The following is a 20243-nucleotide window of genomic DNA, read 5'->3' as shown; positions in this document are numbered from 1 at the left end:
TGTTGAATCAATATCAATTACCAAGAAACTTGAGCAAATACATCAATGGCTCACTACTAATTCAAAACACCTCTATTAAAATTATCATGAATGCAAAAAAGTTCGACCATGTCTTGCCACTTCTTAGCGTTTTTTTGCTACTTCAGCGGTGTTCTTTGCTCACATGTTTAAAGACAATAGGCTGTTTTCAGTCCAATTCTTTATATGTGAGTTTGCAAACAATTGAACCCCTGAGGAAGGCGTGTTCGCTGAAACACGGACCGTGTAGGGTCCGTTTGGATTTTTACCACTGTATTTTTTATCATTGTACTTTTTTCATTGAATTTTCATGTTTTTATATGTCAGTATATAATAAATTATCTCCAGAACATTTGTATCCACAGTTTTTTGTTTTTGTTGCCACTTCTTTAAAAATCTCATTGGCTCCCAGTATCGCATAGAATAATTTACAAAATATGTCTGTTATCATTTAAGGCCCAACTCCATAAGGCTCCAGCTTTTAGCGACAGGATTCTAATTCCCTACGCTTCCACTAGAACTCTTCGATCTAATGACCAACACTTGCTAACTGTTCCATCACTTAAAACCATTAATACACAAAGACAATATATTTTTTTCCGTCGTGGCCCCCCAATTGTGGAATTCCTTGCCAATCTACTTAAGGGAAGAAAGAAACGTTGGTAGATTTAAGAGTCGGTTAAAAAGTTTTCTTTTTAAAGATGTATTTGACTGCTAGACATCGTAAAAACACCAAAACCAAAGCAAAATCCATCCTTTTTAAAAAAACAAAACAAAAATCCCTCCTCTTGTAATTTTCCTCGATTGTCTCATCTGCCTCCAATTATTGTATTTCTATCCTATTTACCCTACTAGTCCTGTCTGTTTTGAAAGTCATGTATTTGTTATATGAACTTTTTGTTCCCCTGTGTACTGTTATAAAATATTTTTAGAATTGTACATCGCCTTGAATATATGATAGGGCGATTAAACAAATTTTAAATAAACTTTAATTTCTTTCTTTAAAAAAAACGAAACCCAGAGACCCTGACCCTGGAGAGGATCTTGGATTAGTGTAAATAGAACGCACTCAGACTATAAAACACTCAGTTCAATCCAAACTTCAGGGAAACCAAACGATTCAACAGCTCGCTGCATTCAAACATGACTGGCTTCCCTGATGCAGCTTTATTAGCGAAACAATGCTCATACTGCTCAAGATTAAAAGCCTATATGGCGACTGCTTGAATTTCCCGAGACCAAAAACCTACATATGGCAAGTTTTGGATTTTTGTTTTCTTTGACATTCCTAACGATTTGAAAATATATTTACACATGAATCTAGTAACTTGGAAGATGAGTTTTGGACTTTATAATTTTTCTTGAAAAACATATGATTCTCCGGACCTGTGATGATGCCAAAATGATCCGACATTTGCTAATATTGCTACGTCTGGTTCGTTATTGGACATTTTCCAACCGATGGTCTTTAAAGTTTGTTCTTGTCTGTTCCACTATCTTTATCTGATTCAGTGGTGGATTAACAGACCAACTTAGCATTGTGGATTGCATTCTCTTTGGGATTCTAGATTTATAAATGTGCATACATGATAGAAGGAACAAAGGAAGCCTTAGTTAGAAAGCAGAGCTGCTTACCTTTAACAGGAGTTCTCCATACACAGCAGGGAAATGCAGCCATCAACATTTGTCTGCTGTCATTGGAGAAAGGCTAATAATGCCTCAGAGAAGGTGGATTTGCTGGTTAGAGTGGTGAGCACACCTCCACCATCAAGCATTCTGCCAAACCCCAACTCTCATAAACTAAGTCAACAGGAAGTGTTTCTGAGCAGATATAAACGCTGGTGGATAAAAAGACTGTTTGCAGTGACACAGGAAATGTCAGTGACATATCCTATGTCACTGTAGGTTATCAAATAAAAACAAGCAGAAAAAAAAATACATTTTGTATGGGGGTTTTCCCCCCCCCCCATTCTCAAGATAATTGGGTGCCCTCTTAATGACATTGTTCCCCCCCAAAAAATGAAGCCTAGCCACACAAAAGATGCTGCACACGACACGAGAAACAAACAAAAAAAAATCTCTTGGGCTTCCCACGCATATAGGTTACATGTACATTTGGAAAGGAATGCTTCTTCTCCCTGTACAGAAAACCTAGCACGCTCCTGTATTCCTCTACAAGTAAGCACCCTTTCCCTCATCACTTGTGCACAAATGACTACTTACAAGCACAACTGTCCTCTATAAACTTTAGGCATTGGTCATATATGAATTAAGTTTTCCATTCTGGGGAAAAATAATTCAAGCTTGTTTACTAAAGATATTTTTACTGAGAAAAAGACCACTACCTAAAAGCTTCTGCTAAACCAGAGCAATGGTGAGATATGGGGGGGGACAGGGTGGAGAGTACCATGAGGGGATGGGGGTATTGGGAAGGGGATGGGGGTGTTTCATACGGTTCTGGCACTTAGTCATGGGTATATTCTTTGAGGATGAGTGGGGGAAGGGAGGTGGAGTGGCTTCTTCAGGGCTCATCAGAGTCCAGGGCCTCGGAGTGCCATTCCGTTTACTCTGGTCTCACTTGCCATGAGTAGAATTGAGGGGGGGAGGATTGTTGCTGTTACTCTTTTCCCGTTAATGCTTGATATAGTGTTGAGTACGATGCATTATTGTTTGTGATGTGAACTCTTTGTGACATAGTAACATAGTAGATGACAGCAGATAAAGACCCGAATGGTCCATCCAGTCTGCCCAATCTGATTCAATTTAAATTTTTTTTTTTTTCTTCTTAGCTATTTCTGGGCAAGAATCCAAAGCTTTACCCGGTACTGTGCTTGGGTTCCAACTGCCGAAATCTCTGTTAAGACTTACTCCAGCCCATCTACATCCTCCCAGCCATTGAAACACTCCCCTGCCCATCCTCCATCAAACGGCCATACACAGACACCGACCGTGCAAATCTGCCCAGTAACTGGCCTAGTTCAATATTTAATATTATTTTCTGATTCTAAATCTTCTGTGTTCATCCCACGCTTCTTTGAACTCAGTCACCGTTTTACTCTCCACCACCTCTCTCGGGAGTGCATTCCAGGCATCCACTACCCTCTCCGTAAAGTAGAATTTCCTAACATTGCCCCTGAATCTACCACCCCTCAACCTCAAATTATGTCCTCTGGTTTTACCATTTTCCTTTCTCTGGAAAAGATTTTGTTCTACATTAATACCCTTCAAGTATTTGAACGTCTGAATCATATCTCCCCTGTCTCCCCTGTGTTCCATTGTTTTACTTACTCTGTTGTTTGCATCAATAGAAATTGTTTCAACCTAAAAACACCTCAATCTTGAAAAACAAGAGAATGATTCACTCTAGAATCTTCTAGCAAACCTCACCTAACACTGTCTCCTCACACACAGCTTCACTTTATTATTAATGCAAGATTTTGCCTGTTTTACAAAATTTGTAAACTGCTTAGATATATTCTTGACTTTGCATTACGAGTATATCAAATAAAAGTTGATAAGTCTTCCAGGGGATTCTATCGGCTGCTTCAACACAGCAGCAAGGAGGGACTTCTTTAAGACCCACCCACTGGTGCAGAATAACTTGCGACGAGGAGAAAAAGTGTGCCAGGTTCTGAAGGAACTGTGTTTTCTTTCATCTCTCCTCACTGCTGCTCTTTCTGGGGATTCTATCGGCTGGTTCAAAACATTAGCACGGAGGGACTCAGAAGTGTGATCTACAATCCAAAAAGGGGGTCCATCTACCAAACCATCTCAAATGAACCAGCATTTATGGCTGATGCTGCAGTGGCACTGCCCTAATGGCACAGAGAATGCCTCTTACACCCAGCTCCCAGCCCACGACTTCTTCTGGAGTCCCATGGGAGGACGGAACACTTCTCTTCTTTCTGCCATCTCGGAGTGGGCTGGTGGAGCTGCAGCATTTGGTTCCAGCCTTTCAGGAGCAGGGAAATTAGAGACAATTTTTTGATTATGGTTACCTCTGGTCACTCGGTAGACTACACAGACTCTAATAATCACTTTAACCTATCCTACTCAAAATGCTCTCGTTTTGCCCTTCCTAGTTTGGAGGAACTGCAAAGATGTATTACTTCACTCAACCTAAAAGGGACTAGTACAGAGGTCATCCCCCCTTTCTTATTAAAACGATTTTTTTCTATTTTTGGTTCTTACATCCAAGATTTGGTAAACTCAAGTCTAACAACCAGATCCTTGCCAAAGATATGGAAGCAATCAATAGTCTATCCAATCATTAAAGACCAGAATATTAGCACTCAGGACTTGACTAATTACCGTCCAATAGCTAACATACCATTCATGGCAAAACTCACTGAAAAAATAGCTTTTCATCATATCTCAGACTTTGTCGAGAAAACTAATATACTTCATCCCAACCAAACCGGCTTTCATCACGATCATTCTACAGAATTCTCTCTGCTCGGACTTACCACTAAAATATTATACCACCTTGATCATCACCATTCCATACTGCTCATCTCTCTAGACCTTTCCACTGCGTTTGACACTATAGATCACAGTTTGCTTTTAGCGCGACTCCATGAAATTGGTCTATCCGATCAGGTAATGGATTGGTTCGTCTCTTACTTTACTGACAGATCATCAAAGGTCGCTTTCAACGGCTCCTCGTCAGAATCTTTTTCCACCAGCTATGGAATACCGCAAGGATCCATTCTGTCCCCACTACTTTTCAACATCTTTCTGTCACCCCTTCTAACAGTGGGCCAATCTATTGGCTTTACCACGTTCGCGTACGCGGACGATGTGCAACTTATCCATCCCATCGATCTTACCAGTATGGAAGAGGTAGCTTCCATTAATCAGAAATTAGGGAAGATTAAATCTTGGTTAGACTCCAATAAACTGTCTCTCAATATCAACAAATCCAAACTCATGAACTTTCCCCTTAAAGATGGACAACTCTTCGAGCTCCTCTGAAACTAGATTTGCTTCCTATTAAAATTGTACCCTCTTTAAAACTATTAGGAGTTACCTTTGATAATAAATTTTCTTATCATCTTCACATTAGTACAGTTATTCAGAAGTGTTTCTATCGTCTCAGAATGATTCTCTCCCTTGCTAAACTACTAAAACCAGCTTCCTTGAATACACTGATTTATTCTCTGGTAATTTCCTGCATAGACTACTGCAATGCATTGTATAAGGGCATCACAAAAAAGGAAATCAGAAGACTGCAGTTAGTTTAAAACACAGCTATAAAGATCATTTGTGGTGCAAGGAAATACGATCATGTTTCACCGCTTCTGATTAATGCACACTGGTTACCAGTTGAACACAGAATCAGCTATAAAATTCTTCTTTTAACATTCACTACAAAACTAAATAATCAACCAGACTTCATAAATAGACTCCTAATTTCTTATATCACAGTAAAAAGCCTCCGTTCAGCATCTCAAAATCTCCTCAATATACCTTCTCTAAAACTGATTAACACTTTGCGTTCTAACAACTTTGCAGTTACTGCTCTTACTCTCTGGAACTCACTGCCGAATTATATCCGCAGCGAACTTGATTTAAAACAATTTAAAATTAAATTAAAAACATTTCTGTTCCAGGATGCATTAGGTTAATAACTGTCCTGTTAAGGACAATATTTTATAATGTTAAGAATTATAATCAATCAAATGTTGTTTTTCCCTAACCTACTGTACTTTCCTTTTATGTTACACTTTTCTTTTATTGATTGTAGTTCCTCCCCACTTACCTACTGTTATCTATTCAATGTTGTATTAATATGTTCCATGGATTTTATCCAGTTTTCCTCTGTTTTTATGTTTTAATACGTCTTTATGTAATTTTACATTGTACACCACTTAAAAATTTGAGTAAGCGGTTTAAAAAGCTTTTTAATAAACTTGAAACTTGAAATTGAAGCAGCAGGGGTCATTTTTACTGTCCCGGGCTAGCCTGGCTCGACTGGGGACATGGAATTAGAAGCTGAGTGAGACTGAGGGTGGTGAGAATGACTGACTGGGGTTTATTTTTAAATTTCTTATTGCTTTCTTTTTGTTGGGCTTGTTTAACTTTGCTATTTTTTTCCTGCTTTTATTTTTAGGATTTTTCTTTCAGGTTCTTTGATATTGAGGTTTTTCCTTCCGATATGCCTTTTATACACCTATAATATTGGATTTATTGTATTATCTTTTCCCTCTTCCTTCTCTCTATATAGGTAAACGGAAGTAATTATTTCTTTCATAGGTACTACAGTTAAGACTGTGAACCCGTTGGGACAGAGAGGGAAATTCAAAGTACCTGATTAGATTTTGGGCCATTACTTAAGTCAATTTAATTGTTTTCTAAACCACTTTGAATCTTTTGTGAGATTTAGCGGTATATAAGACACCACATTAAATGAAATTTTGTCCTATGGAAAACAAAAATCACTGCTTTGATAATTAGATGTCATTTTGTGACAATTTTCTTCCTTTTCATTTCAGTCCAAACCTAAAATCTGGTGCAGAGTACGCATGGCTAAGCTTCAGAAAACGAGAAAAAAAAAGTTCCACATTCTCCATTTTCCTAGATAACATATCAGTTTAGGAAAAAACACTAGTCATTGTTGCTGGTAAACCTGAACATGTAATATGATAAAATCCACTGAGAAATCAAACACAGGCAGCAAATAATTCTCAAACGACCAACAGTAATGAAACATAGGGCTCCTTTTACTAAGCCGCGTTAGGCCATTAACGCGTGGAATAGCGCGCGCTAAATTGCCCTGCATGCTAGACGCTAATGCCAGCATTGAGCTGGGGTTAGTTCTAGGGATGGGGTTAACTTATAGTTGCAACTGGCAACTACCGATATCAACACTAAACAGCTACAAGAGATATTAGATCACAACTTTGGGAGTTGTACTCTTATACTCTTGGAGAAGTTGAACTCTTATATTCTTCGAGAAAACACAATTCCAGCTCATAGTACAGTCCCTAATACTAGGCCTACTAGACTACTGTAATATCCTCTATCTCCCCTGCCCTGCAACAATAACAAAACAACTACAAGCAATTCAAAACACAGCACTGAGACTCATCTACTCATTGAAGAAACACAACCACATTACAGAAGCATACCTCAACTCGCATTGGCTTCCAATTCCAGCAAAAATACAACTTAAATTCTATTGTCTACTATTGAAAACTTTATACGGAGAAAGCCCAACCTACCTAACAACCGCCTCATACAAACCACCTCAAACAGACATAGGACAATTCACACTCCATTCACCCCCCCCCCCCCAATCAAAGAAGATAAACGGAAAAGACTATATGATGGCCTCATAAGCCACCCAAGCAACTAAACTGGACAACCAAATCTCCAATCTACTGATAGCGTCCCCAGACTACAAAACATGTAGAAAAGAAATAAAGAGCATACTTTTCAAGAAGTCCCTGATAAAGACTTAACACAGCAAGTTTAATTCCTTCTTCTCACTAAACCCTCAACCTCAAAACAACCAGCTCTACTCTGTATTTTCCTTGAAAACGACCAGATATCTTTTGTAATACATATTCGATAACTCTTTTGTAATCTGCCTTGAACCGCAAGGTAATGGCGGAATAGAAATCCCTAATGTAATGTAATACTCCCCAGTCATATAGTCCACTTGGTTCAAATACTTAACCATATCTAAACACTACCTCCACTCTACATATGCCCTACATTACAATAACCCTACCATCACCTCCACAAAAAGAAAAAACACCACACTCGCACTACAAATAGAATACCCTGGGAGTCTCAACCCCCCCCCCCTGAATCCAAAATCTGGTTATAAAAATGAATTAAGAATTAGAATGCATGCTCCATACACTAATGATTGTATATAACCTCCCCAGTGGGTAATGGGATAGAACACGTCAACCTTGAGACAAACAATCTTTTATTTCTATAAACTTAAAATAAAATACATGTAGAAACGCATGAATAAAAAAATCCTATAAACATAATGTCCTTGAAAGGATCCTTCCACAACAAGGACATTACGTTTATAGGGCTTTCTATTCATGTGTTTCTACATGTATTTTATTTTAAGTTTATAGAAATAAAAGATTGTCTCAAGGCTAACGTGTTCTATCCCACGTCCCACTTGTTCTCTTTCTGTTGAATTTTATGTGGGTTTAGTGTTCCCTTTCCTTTGTTCTGCAAATAACCTCCCCAAACAGATATGATTTTTTTTTCCTTTTAATAATGGTCTTGACATTTCTTTCCTCTGACAACATTAATGCAAGAAATCAATGTCAACATGCCCAAAATGAAGGCACATTCTTACTTAGCCAAATACTAAGTAAAGTCTTTTTACCAAGTGCCCCTGCCTTCTGCAGCAAAAGATAGTCGCTCTGGTTCTGTATTTAAATGCCTCATACGAGGTATTTATCCAAAGGCAAACTTGCTGGCAAAAAAGGGATTGACTGTCCTAATAATCTTTCCATCTTGCCAAAACATTTTATTTTTGAACAGAACCAAAATACATGAGTACATTTTAAAGAGATTGAGGTTGCTGCCCAATCTGACTTAGGGTATATTCTTAAGAAAAATAAGCCCTATGAACTAAATTGGCATTTTCTGGGATTCTTTTAATTAACTGACCCATATATATCTAGGGCTTCTAGTAAAATACCTAGAGGTATACACTCCATAGAAACATAGAGTATGACGGCAGAAATGGGCCGGCGGCCGAACAAGTCTGCCCACTCAAGAACCCTCCCTCCCTTGAGAATCCATCTTTTAAGCATAACTCTGTAGCAACCCCATCTGTCTGTCTCATCGTCTCTTGAAGTCGAGCACGCTACTGGCCTCGACCACCTGGCGTGGAAGACCATTCCATCTGCTCTTAAATTAGAAGTGCCTTAATCCTGAATAATCCTGTATGAATAATTCGTAATGAAATACAGACAGAAAGACTATCTCCTAGAAACTTAAAAACAACTCAAGTGTTCTCCCATATAAGATCCCAAACCCCTGGAATCTAAGGACCCTACTTAAGCAAAAAACAAAACAAAACCAATAACGCTTTGAACAGTTTATTTATTTACCAAGTATATCTTAGTTAAAGCAGCAAAAACAAAGACTTGCTTAAGGATAATTTTATTATGCTACATCAGGGGTACCCACACTTTTTTGACTCGCGAGCTACTTTTAAAATGACCAAGTCAAAATGATCTACCAACAATAAAATTTAAATAAAACACAACGCACACTGTACGCATAGAATTGTTAATTATCATTCCTATTCCGGGGTTTTTTCAAAGAGGTCAAAGCAGATGACTCTATGCACTGTCACCTCAGTAACAACCATACAAAAATAAACAACCAAACAAACCAACCAAACAAACAAACAAAAATAAACCCTAACCCCTCCCTTTTTACTAAACCACAATAGCAGTTTTTAGCGCAGGGAGCTGTGCTGAATGCCCAGCGCTGCTCTCGACGCTCATAGGTTCCCCGTGCTAAAAACCACTATTGCGGTTTAGTAAAAGGGGACCATATTGTAAAATATAGACAGCAGATATAAATTCAGACACATTTTGATCACTAAATTTAAAATAAAATCATTTTTCCTACCTTGTCTGGTGATTTCATGAGTCTCTGGTTGCACTTTCTTCTTCTCACTGTGCATCCAATCTTTCTTCCCTTCTTTCAGCCTGTATGCTTCCTCTCCTCCAAATCTCATTCCCTCCCCCAACTTTTTCTTCCTCTCTCCCTGACCTTTCTTTCTTTCTCTCTTCATGCCCCCTTTCTTTTTTTCTGTTTCTCTTCTTTCCTTCTGTCTCCCTGCCTGCCCCCTTTCTTTCTTTCTCCCTGCCCTTCCCCAAGCCACTGCCACTGCCGTTGCCATCGGGGAACAGGACCCAAACCGCCACCAATGGATAACAGGCCCCAAAGCCGACGACAACGACGACGACCCATGCTCTGCCTGCTTCGGGCCGACCAGCATTCCTCTCCCCGAAGTCAATTCTGCCATCGGAGAGGAAGTTCCGCCCAGCCAGGCAGCGATTGGCTGGCCCGAACTTCCTCTCCGACGGCAGAATTGACGTCGGGGAGAGGAAGACTGATCAGCCCGATAGATCGCCAAGGCAAAGTGAGTCCTGGGTGATCGACTCACTTTGCCTTGGCGAGCTACCCGTCGATCGCGATCGACCTATTGGGCACCCCTGCGCTACATTAAGGGCTCCTTTTACAAAGGCACGTTAGCGGGTTTAACACGCACGACGTTTCATCACGCGCTAACCCCCGCACTGGCTGAAAAACTACCGCCTGCTCAAGAGGAGGCGGTAGCGGCCAGTGCGGCCGGCGGTTTAGCGCGCACTATTACGTGCGTTAAACCGCTAGCGCGGCTTTGTAAAAGGAGCCTTAAGTGCTAACATGAACCTAACACAACTTAAAACGGTTCACTGTGCTCAAGTATCCTGTTGTAAATGCCAAATTAGCATGCACTAATCCGGGCCCTACAAACTATTTGGGTTTTTTGGGGAGGCAGCAGGTCATAAGGTAGAGCAGAGGTAGGGAACTCCAGTCCTCGAGAGCCGTATTCCAGTTGGGTTTTTAGGATTTCCCAAATTAATATGCATGAGATCTATTTGCATGCACTGCTTTCAATGCATATTCATTGGGGAAATCCTGAAAACCCGACTGGCATACGGCTCTCGAGGACCGGAGTTCCCTACCCCTGAGGTCGAGAGTCGGTGTACCTGCGCTAAACAGCACATCCCATTAAAGTACACTAGTTGGTTAACACAGGATTAACTACATGAGCCCTTACTGCCTACAGGTTGTTAAGTGCTAAAACTCGACAACCAAATCTCCAATCTACTAATTACGACCCCAGACTACAAAACATTCAAAACAAAAGTAAAGACGCTACTTTTCAAGAAATTCCTGCAAACGACTTAATACCGCTAGTTCCTTCCCACTTCCCAATACCTTTCAGATTCCCCAAAGCAACCTCATCTACTCTTTATCTCCTCTAGAAATGACCAGATATCTTCTTCTTGTAATACGTTTTTTGTAATTCTTTTGTAATCCGCCTTGAACCGCAAGGCAATGACGGAATAGAAATCTCTAATGTAATGTAATAACTATGACAACATTAGTGCATACTGCATACCCAATAATACAAAAACAGAGAAAATAAGTGTAAAAATGGCTTTAGTGAACAGGAAAAACTGCCTTTTTGTCGCTTTGGCATTTCAAAGCTGACATTCAAAGCATGACATCACAATCTCAGCTCTGGAATGCTGCTACTCTTTGGGTTTCTACCAGGTACTTGTGACCTGGGTTGGCCACAGTTGGAAACAGGATACTGGGCTTGATGAAAGGGAATGGGAACTTATATACTGTCTTTGGCATTTCAAAGCTGACATTCAAAGCAGTGGGCATTAGAGGATTAAGTGACTTGCCCAGGGTCACAAGGAGCAACACTGGGATTTGATTTCACAACTTCTGGGTGCAGAGGCAGCAGCTCAAACACTGAGCCACACCTTCAGTCTGTCCCAGTATGCCAATTCTTACATTCTTATGTGAGCCAAGTATAGAACAATCAAGTCATTGTGACATCACTGCTGAGGTTGGCTCTTAGGCATTGGTGGAATGAGGCATTATGACATCACAATCTGAGCTCTGGAATGCTGCTACTCTTTGGGTTTCTGCCTGGTACTTGTGGCCTGGGTTGGCCATCGTTGAAAACAGGATATTAGGCTTGTTGAAAGGGAATGGGGACTTGTATACTGTCTTTTTGTCGCTTTGGCATTTCAAAGCTGACATTCAAAGCAGTGGGCACTGGAGGATTACCGTAAGTGACTTACCCTCACAAAGAGCAGCACCGGGATTTGATCTCACAACCTCTGGGTGCAGAGACAGCAGCTCAGCTAGTGAGCTATAGCCCTTCCTCAACTAAGGGTGCACCGAGACCACTTTTTACTGCAGTTTAGTAAAAAGTCCCCTTAGTTGAGTGAGCAGAGGCCAATGCTGATCTGTTAAAGTGCACCAAATTCCAAACACAACTGATTTTTTTATTTTTTTGCACAATAATCCTACCAGAACTTGAATGTAAATGAGCCAAGCAAGTAGAAAAAAAAAAACTTACATGTGTAAGCTTGCTATGAACAACTACATTAAAAAAAAAAAAAAAAGTTATCTACACCCGAGTTATATTTGGAAAAATCATCTGAGGCAAATGGCCTGGAAAGGTCTTTATGCATTTCTATTCTGCATCGTTAAGGAACTGTTTTTGCATAAATTTGCGTCATGGCAGCTCACTATCTTTGATTTTGTATAAAATTTCAGGAGCATAAACCTACATAAGTTTATTATATACAAGAACAAAAGCTATCACAAATTTTGTTGTGTACTTAAAAAGCTTCAGAGTATCTCCCCACAGGCACGTAGCCTGACCCTTAACAGTTTTCAGGGAGGTCTGTGAAGCCATGTGTAGTCTGGTTATTGAACATTTATCTGTGCCAGGAGAGGGTGTAGACTTGGTATTATGGGAAGAAGATTGGCTAAAGGCTATAAGAGTATGAACCTTAGGCCACCTTTGATTTCAGTCTATCTGGGAATGGATATATCCCCGTGGCTTGCAGGAGGTCTCTATTGCAGGAATATTGACTGTTTACTGTTTTCTTCTTATGTGTTCCTAGTTTAGTAGACATTGGGAGCTTGTTTTGGTATTAATTCCTTAAAGGTGTACCATATAGATAATGTGCAACTCATAACAGAACCTGTTACCATAAAAAGTGTTAGGGGAGGTATGGAGGGTAGGTTTTTGGAGAAGGGGGGTTTATAAGGGAGTTAGAACTGTTGTGATGTTGTTTTGTTTATATGATTGATTTTATTGTTCAAAGATGAACCATAAAAAGTTAAAATTGTATGCCTAAGACCAACATACATTTACCCAAAAATGTGCACACTTGAGCACACCTGTCAAACAATATAGTAGTCATTTCTCTACAACATTTTAAACTGAGGGGTGATTTCAAACTGGGCACCTAAATTTTTTTTTAAATGCTTATTTTATACAGGCCACAAAATGCCCTTGTGCGTTTAAGAAACAGGTGTCTACACACAAATGCTCTCGCACAAATTTACACCTGCTTTGAAGATGCATTTACTCTCCATATTTTATTAAATATTTATGTCTCTCAAAAAAACGAGGGTAATCAAATTATCAAAGGTGATATGTAATATATGCACTATCATTGATCACCTGAAAATATTTTATAAGTCTCAAAATATATTCAATCCATGAATATAACTTATACAAAGTGAACACTCAGACCCACAACTTTATCCCAGTGAACAAAAATCATGGAGTAGCTGTGCAGAGAGACCATCATAGTGGTTCACAGTCTCACCCACCAAAACCAGTACAGAGCATACAATAAACCAAATCTGTATAGAAAAAAAACTGTAATAACTTATCTTGGTTTATGGTGGGAAACAATCAACAGCTGCTCCGGGCACCTGATTTTGAGACTTCAGGTGATCAATGATAGTGCATTAAATATTTATGCACATCAGGGACCAGACCCTGATCTGCCCAAACTACAAAACCCAGAAAGCACCTATAAGCAGACTGCTTTAAAGCAGATACAATCACATCATGCACCCAGGCAAAAAAATTTTTAACAGCTCCTTTCTAAGTGTAAAACATGATTTACACACTGAAAAAAGCATTATAAAATACCTCCCAAAAATGTCACACTGTCCATTTTAGCATTAAGTCACTTCCACCCTCTTTAACAAAATGTAAATCCTCCAACAGCCATAGCAACTGAATGGGCGTCGGAGCATTTGCCGGGCGGCACTTGGCTGCACGGTTTTGTAAAAGAGGGCCTTCATGCATCCATGCAAAATCTTTTTAACAGCTATTTTCTACACGAAAAAATTCACACACGTAAAAAGCATTACAAAATACCTGCACAAAATGTCATACTGAACATTTTAGCATTAAGTCACTTCTCTCCTGAAACCCCCATCGAGCCCTTATTCTTCACTGGGAAATTAAAGACTTTTCTTATTCACAGGGAATAATCAAAATGAAGAGACCATATCAGCTGGTTTCAGCTTCCATATACCATTCTTAAACCTTAGAAGAATGACCATTTACTAACATCTTGCAATTCCTTACACTTTAATAAAATGGTGTGGTGGCCATGTTAGTCCACTCTTCAAGATAATATGTAGAAATAAAACAAAGGAAAAAAATATATAATACCTTTTTATTGGACTAACTTAATGTAGTTTATGATTAGCTTTCCTCCGATGAAAAATATGCAAATGTTAGCAATGAAAAGTACAGTGTGGCTCCTTTTACAAAGGCGTGCTAAAATGCCGCACATGCTAGCCGCTACCGCCTCCTTTTAAGCAGGCGGTAATTTTTCAGCTAGTGCGCGCTAATCCTGTGCGTGCACTAAAAACGCTAGCGCACCTTTGCAAAAGGAGCCCTAATGTTTTGCCAACATGGAAGAGCAAATTTTGAGAACATAGAAATCACGTTGGGTCAGATCAAAAAGTCCTTCAAGCTCAGCATCCTGTCTCAAAGAGTGGCCAATTCAGATCCTAGAGACCCATTTCTTCCAGCTCCCCTCCCACCCAGTAGCAAACTTCTATGGACGAAAGTCAGATTAGATCATAATGCAGTGTATCATTTCAGAGTTATGTAAAAACATTACTTTCATCTATCCAATTGCAAAAATAAAACCACGAAGTATATCCATCACCTAAGCTACTGAAATTAAAAAAAAAACCCAAATGTTATTAACCCTTTCAGGACCATAAGGATCGTAGGCCAATTTTTGTGGTTTTGACGACATTTTTATGGTAAAAAGGGCTTGCAGATGCCAAAAAATTGATTTTTTTTGTGAAATATCATTTTTTTTTTTTTTTTTAATCAAACTTCTGGCTTATGGACAGTGTGGCAAGTGAATCTTCTCGTCAATCTGGCAACGACGCTAATGAATGAATGTTGGAACCAGTTTGTTTACATAAAGGTAGTATCATATGGAATCCGTACATATCAAATTTAGAACTGTAGACTATCCCAATCAAAATTGATAGGATTTTAAAGTTATGGGACAAATATGTCCCTTGGTCCTGAAAGGGTTAAAAGTAGCTTTGCTTTCTGATTCTTGGTTCAATGACAACCGTTTTTCCACAGATGTTTACCTGTATTCTTGTCAATAAAGTCCATGGACTCGTCACTTGCACTTAAGTGACTGGAGGTTGCCTTTTTCTCGGCATCCTGTTCACCGTCAGATCCAGTGTGAACGGATGAATTTGTACTCATCGGCGACCTTGGTATATCAGTTAAAGAGATTCGACTCCCGCTGCTACTGCTCAGCATAGGTTTGCTCATTAAGATCTTCGGCGACGCTGTCATGTCAAAGTTCAGCTTGATTTTTTCTTGCTTGTCGATCTTTACAGCTCCAGTGCCTGGATTTGCAGGATCCAGTAACATCTGAAACTGGTTGTTAGGCGTGTAGGGAGTTCGGAAAGACGCATAGTTAAAGACGCCAAACTTCCTGCGAATGTTTTCCACATAAACCTCCATCTCCTGCATGGCACTGTTGAAGATGCTTTTCGTCTTTTTCACAGAAAAGGGAATTTCTTTTGACATGAGGTAGCAGTTGTTCATTGGAACCCAGGCCCTGTGGAAACAAAACGGTTCAAGAAAGTAAATGGGAACCTTGAAATACATCTCGACTTTTGCCTTTTTTTTCTTTTTTTTTTTTTTTAATTTAACCAAGGTAAAATCTACCCTTTTTAAATAATTTAGGGGTCCTTTTACTAAACCAGGGGTAGGGAACTCCGGTCCTCGAGAGCCGTATTCCAGTCGGGTTTTCAGGATGTCCCCAATGAATATGCATTGAAAGCAGTGCATGCAAACAGATCTCATGCATATTCATTGGGGAAATCCTGAAAACCCAACTGGAATACGGCTCTCGAGGACCGGAGTTCCCTACCCCTGGACTAAACTGTACTAATGGATTTAGTTTGCACTGACGAATTACTGTTTCTTAAGTGCCCGGCAGTTCATAGGTACGGAAAGAGCTGCACGGCATTTAGTGCACATTAACGATGGCCCAAAGTGCGCCGGACTTTGGTGTGCCGACAAAGGCACACCAACAACTGCGCGCAGGATGGATGCGCGCTGCTGGTCCTGCCGCTTTAAACACTTACCGTTAGCGCTGTGAGGGGGGAACCCCAATTACAAGTCCTCATGCTCCCTTTGGGAGGGTGGTGTGGAGGGAACCCCACCACCCCCACTACACTGAAAAACTCCCAACCACCCAAAACTTAAAGGAAAATGGAGGTTTTCAGTGTACTTGGGGGGGGGGGGGTTTCCCCCCAACGGGAGCGTGAGGACTTGCACATGTACTGGGGGTTTCCCCCATACCGCTAATGGTAAGGCTTTAAACCAGCGGGACCGGTAGCACGCATACGTCCTGGGCGCAATTGTCGGCGCGCCTTTGTCGGAGCGCTTTTGTCCTGCACTCAACTGTTACGGTACCATCATTAACATGCACTAAATCCATTAGCGAACCTTAGTAGGAGTAAATTTTGCAATAGCAATTTTTGCAACAGATTAAGAGGTCTATGTACTAACCATCCAAAAATTAGAAAAAACTGTTACTACATAGAACTTTACATTTTCAGGTGTTAAAAGGCTCAGCAAATAAGCCAGGTTAAACTATTTATCATCCCTCTAATTGTATCAGTTCATGCAAATATTCTGATTTACATTTCTACACCAGCTTCCTTAGCCACAGCCCTAAGGATTTTTTAAAACACAGAGCACCAAACAGTAGCATAACATGAAAATACTACACATACCTCAAAATACAAGCAGCATTAATAGGTTCCCCTACATCTGGGAAGTTTATCTGAGGACTCCAAATTGTTTTGACCTATTGTATTTGAGCCTTAACAGTTCATTTTATAAAGAACATAATTATCGAAACTGAGATGCCCAAGTCGGGGCATGCTAACTCCAGGCTCCACTTTCTAAAATACCTGCAGCAGTGCATGTTAATATGCAGAGTGGGAGCCACCATTTTGCAAAATGTACGAGGTGGGCTCAAAAAATATGGTAAATGTTTAAATAAAAAGAAATTACAGTAAGAGACACATTGCTAGTAATGCCCCCCCCCCAAAAAAAAAATACTCTCCCTCGCTTCCAACACACTTATCCCATTGTCATTGCCCCTTTCTGAAGCAGTTCTGGAAGTCCTCTTTTGTGTCTTTAGTTGAGCTGTCGGGGCTGCGTCCATGTCCTGAATCGATTCAAAATATTTACCTTTCATGGTCATTTTGACATTGGGGAAGAGTCAGAAGTCACATGGCACCAGATCCTGTGAATAAGGTGTGAGAGGACACACCATAATGTTTTCATTTAACAGAAATTGCTGTACCAGAAACAGTATGCGACAGGGAGAGTTCTCATGATGGAGGATTAAACCATTTGCCCAGGTCATTTTCATGTTCAAATCTGTCATTACAATGTTTTGAACAGAACCATAAGAGATGTTCAGATCCTGGAGGGGTACGGGGGGGGGGATTTCTGTATAAAAATTGGACTTTGCCTAGAAGCTATCTTTGTTTGATTGTTTGATTCTTTGCCTGGTAGTATTGTTCATCTGTATGCTGTTTCTATTGTGATGTTTCCAGCTTGATCGCTGTATATTTCTCCTGTGCTTTGTTCCTCTAATAAACATATATTAAAAAAAAAAATAAAAAAAATTTCGTCAATCGCCTGTTTGATCAAATCATTTCGCTTACTCTTTCAACATTCTCTTGGGCTTTTGATGTTAAAGGACATCCCGATCGCTCCTCGTCTTCAACCAATTCACAACCATTACAAAATTGCTCAAACCACTTGTAAATTGTCTTCATGGTCACTGCAGCATCACCATAAACAAATTTTAATATTTTGTGTGTTTCTTTATCACTTTTTTGCAGTTTGAAATAAAATTTCATGATAATGCATTGTTCGTGATCCATGTACGGCACACTTTAAAACGCACACCTTCTCTCAACTGTAGCTCTTGGGCATCTCTAACTGACTGTGCCAAACAAGTCAAAACTTGTCAAACACTGTTACTAAGGTTGAATGTACCACTTCCTGTATTGAAGATCCCTGCCTTTCCATAGGATGGCGCTCGGTAGCAGAATTCACCATTTTTTTTTTTTTAATCACATCTCGTATGTTGAAAAAATTAATAGTATAAACCAAGCAGCATCCAAATAAAGACGTCAGCACTTCTATGTTTAGCTGTTTTGCAAACCTACAAACAAAAACAGGAAACAATCTCCACGTAGAATCAAATCAAACAAAACAGGAAAGACAGATGCTTCCACTCAGGAGTCAAAAGACAAAGAAAGGTACTACAGACCAATGCGCAAGATGCAGGCAAAGTACGGCAAGATGCAGTACGTCAACACCGCCTACGAATACAATACACAGATCAGGCATTTGTTGCATGACCCTTGTCACTATCACTTTTTGGGGGCCCCTGAAGAAGACGTGTAGTTTGAAACACAGACTGTGTTGGGTCCCATACTCTAGTGGTCCGTTTGTTTGTTCTAAATAAACTTTGCCTGCATCTTGTGCATTGGTCTGCAGTACCTTTCTTTGTCTTTTGTTCATCTTATTTTTACTGCAGTTTTATGGTAAATCTTTTTATTAAACAGAGATCATAGCAGAAACAACAGCAGCATATAAGAATATTAACAATAGAATCAAACCACCATGGAGGACTAGACTCTTAGGTCCTCTACGGCCACTGCCAATCAACAACCCTCCCTTCCCCACAGAAACCCCCTCCCCCCACACACCCCAACAAACAGAAGTAATACATTGCAAAGAGGATAGATGTCAAACAGGGATGGCAGAATAAAATTGAAGTCTATTCAGACTCATAAGGGACAAAATGTTCAAATAGGAAGTCCAGGTGTTTACAAATTCTCTGCTCCTGCGGCGAGAAGAGGCCAAGCAAGCTTCCCAGCTCATGCAGCCGATTTCTCCAATACCAGAAAGAAGGTGGTTCAGAAGAAAGCCGGCAACATTTACTGCAGTTTTGTTCAATTTCCATTTTGTCCTCCACTCAGGATTCAAAACTGCAAATCAACATTTATTCATAAAGAGATATGTCAACCAAAACGGACCCAACACGGCGAATGTTTTGGCGTAAAATAGCACCTTCCTTAGTGATCTAGTGTTGTAGCTCTTGAAATACACAGCAAATAAGTCTTAAATGCACCTTGGTTAAAATTCTCACCTGTCATGTTGTCCAAAGAAGCGAGCATCAACCTGCCCATCTTTATCCCTCAGTGCTTTAGCAGGCCAGAATGGAAATCCTTTTAGTTTAGCCCAAACCAAAGGGTGAGGATTGCTCTGTGGAGAATAAGCACATTATAGAAACTCTGAGAGAGTAAAATCAGTGAGAATTCAAAGCAATTCAGTTTTTTATTTTTATAATTAAGCAATGCTGCCAGAGATACAATTTCCTTTTTAGATTATGACTGACAAAGGCATCAAAGTTCAGCCACAAAACCAAACTAAATACAGAATAAATGTCAGAAAAAGAGTGTATGTGGGGAGGGGAAGCTATTGGCCAATCCAGAGTGCTGCGTTATTCATGTCAGCACTGCCAAGGACACATCCTTAGAAGGTGGCCGCCTGCAGAATATTACTCCTTACCACTTTCACAAGAAAGAGGCCTTTAAAAATCTGTCCTGGCTATATGTGAATGAAGATGCCAACAGCCTTTAACCCTGAATGCGTGTGGTGTCCGCCATTCCTCTCACCTCATCCACCATGCAGCCCAGCACTCCCTCCCCTCAAAGCAGCAAAGCTCAAACTCCCTCCCCTTCACCCAGCATAGTTCAGACTCCCCACTAATCTGTGTATGGAACACCAACCTCCAACTGCAACTCAAATAAGCCTAATCATAGTTTTAAAAAAAGTTAAGCTGCTCAATTGCTTTATAGCTGACAAGAGACATACTACTAAGGCAAAGACCTCTATTGATTCACAGACTCAAAATTTGGTCCTTAACTCATCTGATGCTGAGGACCCTGGGACCCTTAGGAGGGAATCCAAGCCATCGTGCAATTGGGCAGGACCCACAAACTGGCTGGAAAACACTTGTGTTGGGTTGGAAACCACA

At 40.1% G+C, this 20243-nt stretch overlaps 1 protein-coding gene across 7 annotated transcripts in view; it reads right to left on the bottom strand.

Moving 5' to 3' along the window:
• Positions 1 to 20243, bottom strand: part of ZMYND8 (zinc finger MYND-type containing 8) — a 191582-nt gene that overhangs the window by 62961 nt on the left and 108378 nt on the right. For all 7 annotated transcript variants that reach the window (XM_033963697.1, XM_033963695.1, XM_033963693.1 and 4 more), the window contains 2 exons: positions 19353 to 19468; positions 15241 to 15722 (listed from right to left, as the gene is read on the bottom strand). In XM_033963697.1, the coding sequence (XP_033819588.1) occupies positions 15241 to 15722; positions 19353 to 19468 (598 nt within the window). The remainder of the gene's footprint in view (positions 1 to 15240; positions 15723 to 19352; positions 19469 to 20243) is intronic.

This window comes from Geotrypetes seraphini, chromosome 11 (assembly GCF_902459505.1).
Source record: "Geotrypetes seraphini chromosome 11, aGeoSer1.1, whole genome shotgun sequence".
NCBI classification, from domain to species: Eukaryota; Metazoa; Chordata; class Amphibia; order Gymnophiona; family Dermophiidae; genus Geotrypetes; species Geotrypetes seraphini.
The sequence above is the reverse complement of the archived record's forward strand: the minus strand, read 5'-3'. Positions and strand labels throughout refer to the sequence as shown.